This window comes from Auxenochlorella protothecoides (genome assembly GCF_000733215.1).
Source record: "Auxenochlorella protothecoides strain 0710 unplaced genomic scaffold scaffold2, whole genome shotgun sequence".
Lineage (NCBI taxonomy): Eukaryota > Viridiplantae > Chlorophyta > Trebouxiophyceae > Chlorellales > Chlorellaceae > Auxenochlorella > Auxenochlorella protothecoides.
Genome location: NW_011934268.1, coordinates 250,970 through 251,873, shown reverse-complemented (window position 1 = coordinate 251,873; position 904 = coordinate 250,970). Strand labels below are relative to the sequence as shown.

The following is a 904-nucleotide window of genomic DNA, read 5'->3' as shown; positions in this document are numbered from 1 at the left end:
AGCTCACCAGTCAAGGACGAGCCCAGGTCTGCCGACACCGCGGTGGTGATGAGGGCATAGGGTCCGTTGACGAAGAAGCCGGCCACCATCATCAACGTGATGTTGACTGCGTGTGTATTGTGTGGTGGTAGGGTGGGGTGGGGGGGGGTCCATGGGGCTTGCGGGCAAGGGAGTCGGCACGGTGGAAGAGGTCCTGCTGCACGGCATCAAACCCCCGGCGCACCCACCGGCCGCCCTCCACTGGTGAGCTGCGGCACCCCGGCGTGAACCCTCGACCTGGCCCTGCCCGGGCACGGCCCACCCCCAGCCCAAGCTAGGTCACCATGTCTACTAACCCCACCCCCACCCCCCTCAGCGCACCCGTGAAGCTGACGGAGCCGTAGTGGCGGTAGAGCCAGAGCACGGGGATGGTGAGCCAGACGAACGAGGAGGACACCACGGCCGAGGCCCCCGTCACGTCCGACAGGTGGCCCGCCAGCGCGCCGCCCAGCACGCCGCCGACGTCGAAGAGGATGGACAGCTGGCCCGCCTCGGTGGGGGTGAGGTGGCGGTCGCCCACCTTCTGGGCGTTGATGTAGTAGGGCAGCCAGTAGAGGAAGGTGTAGGCCACCAGCTTGGCGAAGAAGAGGGTCAGCGCGTAGACTGTGACGCCCGGGATGGTCCAGGCACCCCAGAAACCGGCGCTCACCTGTGGTCGAAGGGGTGGGTTGGGGGCTGGGGGTTGGGGTTTGGGGCTTGGGGTTGGGGTTTGGGGCTGGGGGTTGGGGTTTGGGGCTTGGGGTTGGGGTTTGGGGCGTGGGGGGTTGGGGTTTGGGGCGTTGGGGGTTGGGGTTTGGGGCGTTGGGGGTTGGGGTTGGGGGAGTGGGGTGGGAGTGGGGACGGGTGGGGGTGGGGGGTGAGGGGG

General features: G+C 68.5%; 1 protein-coding gene across 1 annotated transcript in view; it reads right to left on the bottom strand.

Moving 5' to 3' along the window:
- F751_2150 (Sugar phosphate exchanger 2) overlaps positions 1-904 on the bottom strand; it is a gene marked incomplete at both ends in the record, with an annotated part of 8,430 nt that overhangs the window by 3,416 nt on the left and 4,110 nt on the right. The window contains 2 exons of the mRNA XM_011401199.1: positions 8-106; positions 361-688. Coding sequence (XP_011399501.1) covers positions 8-106; positions 361-688 — 427 coding nt within the window. The remainder of the gene's footprint in view (positions 1-7; positions 107-360; positions 689-904) is intronic.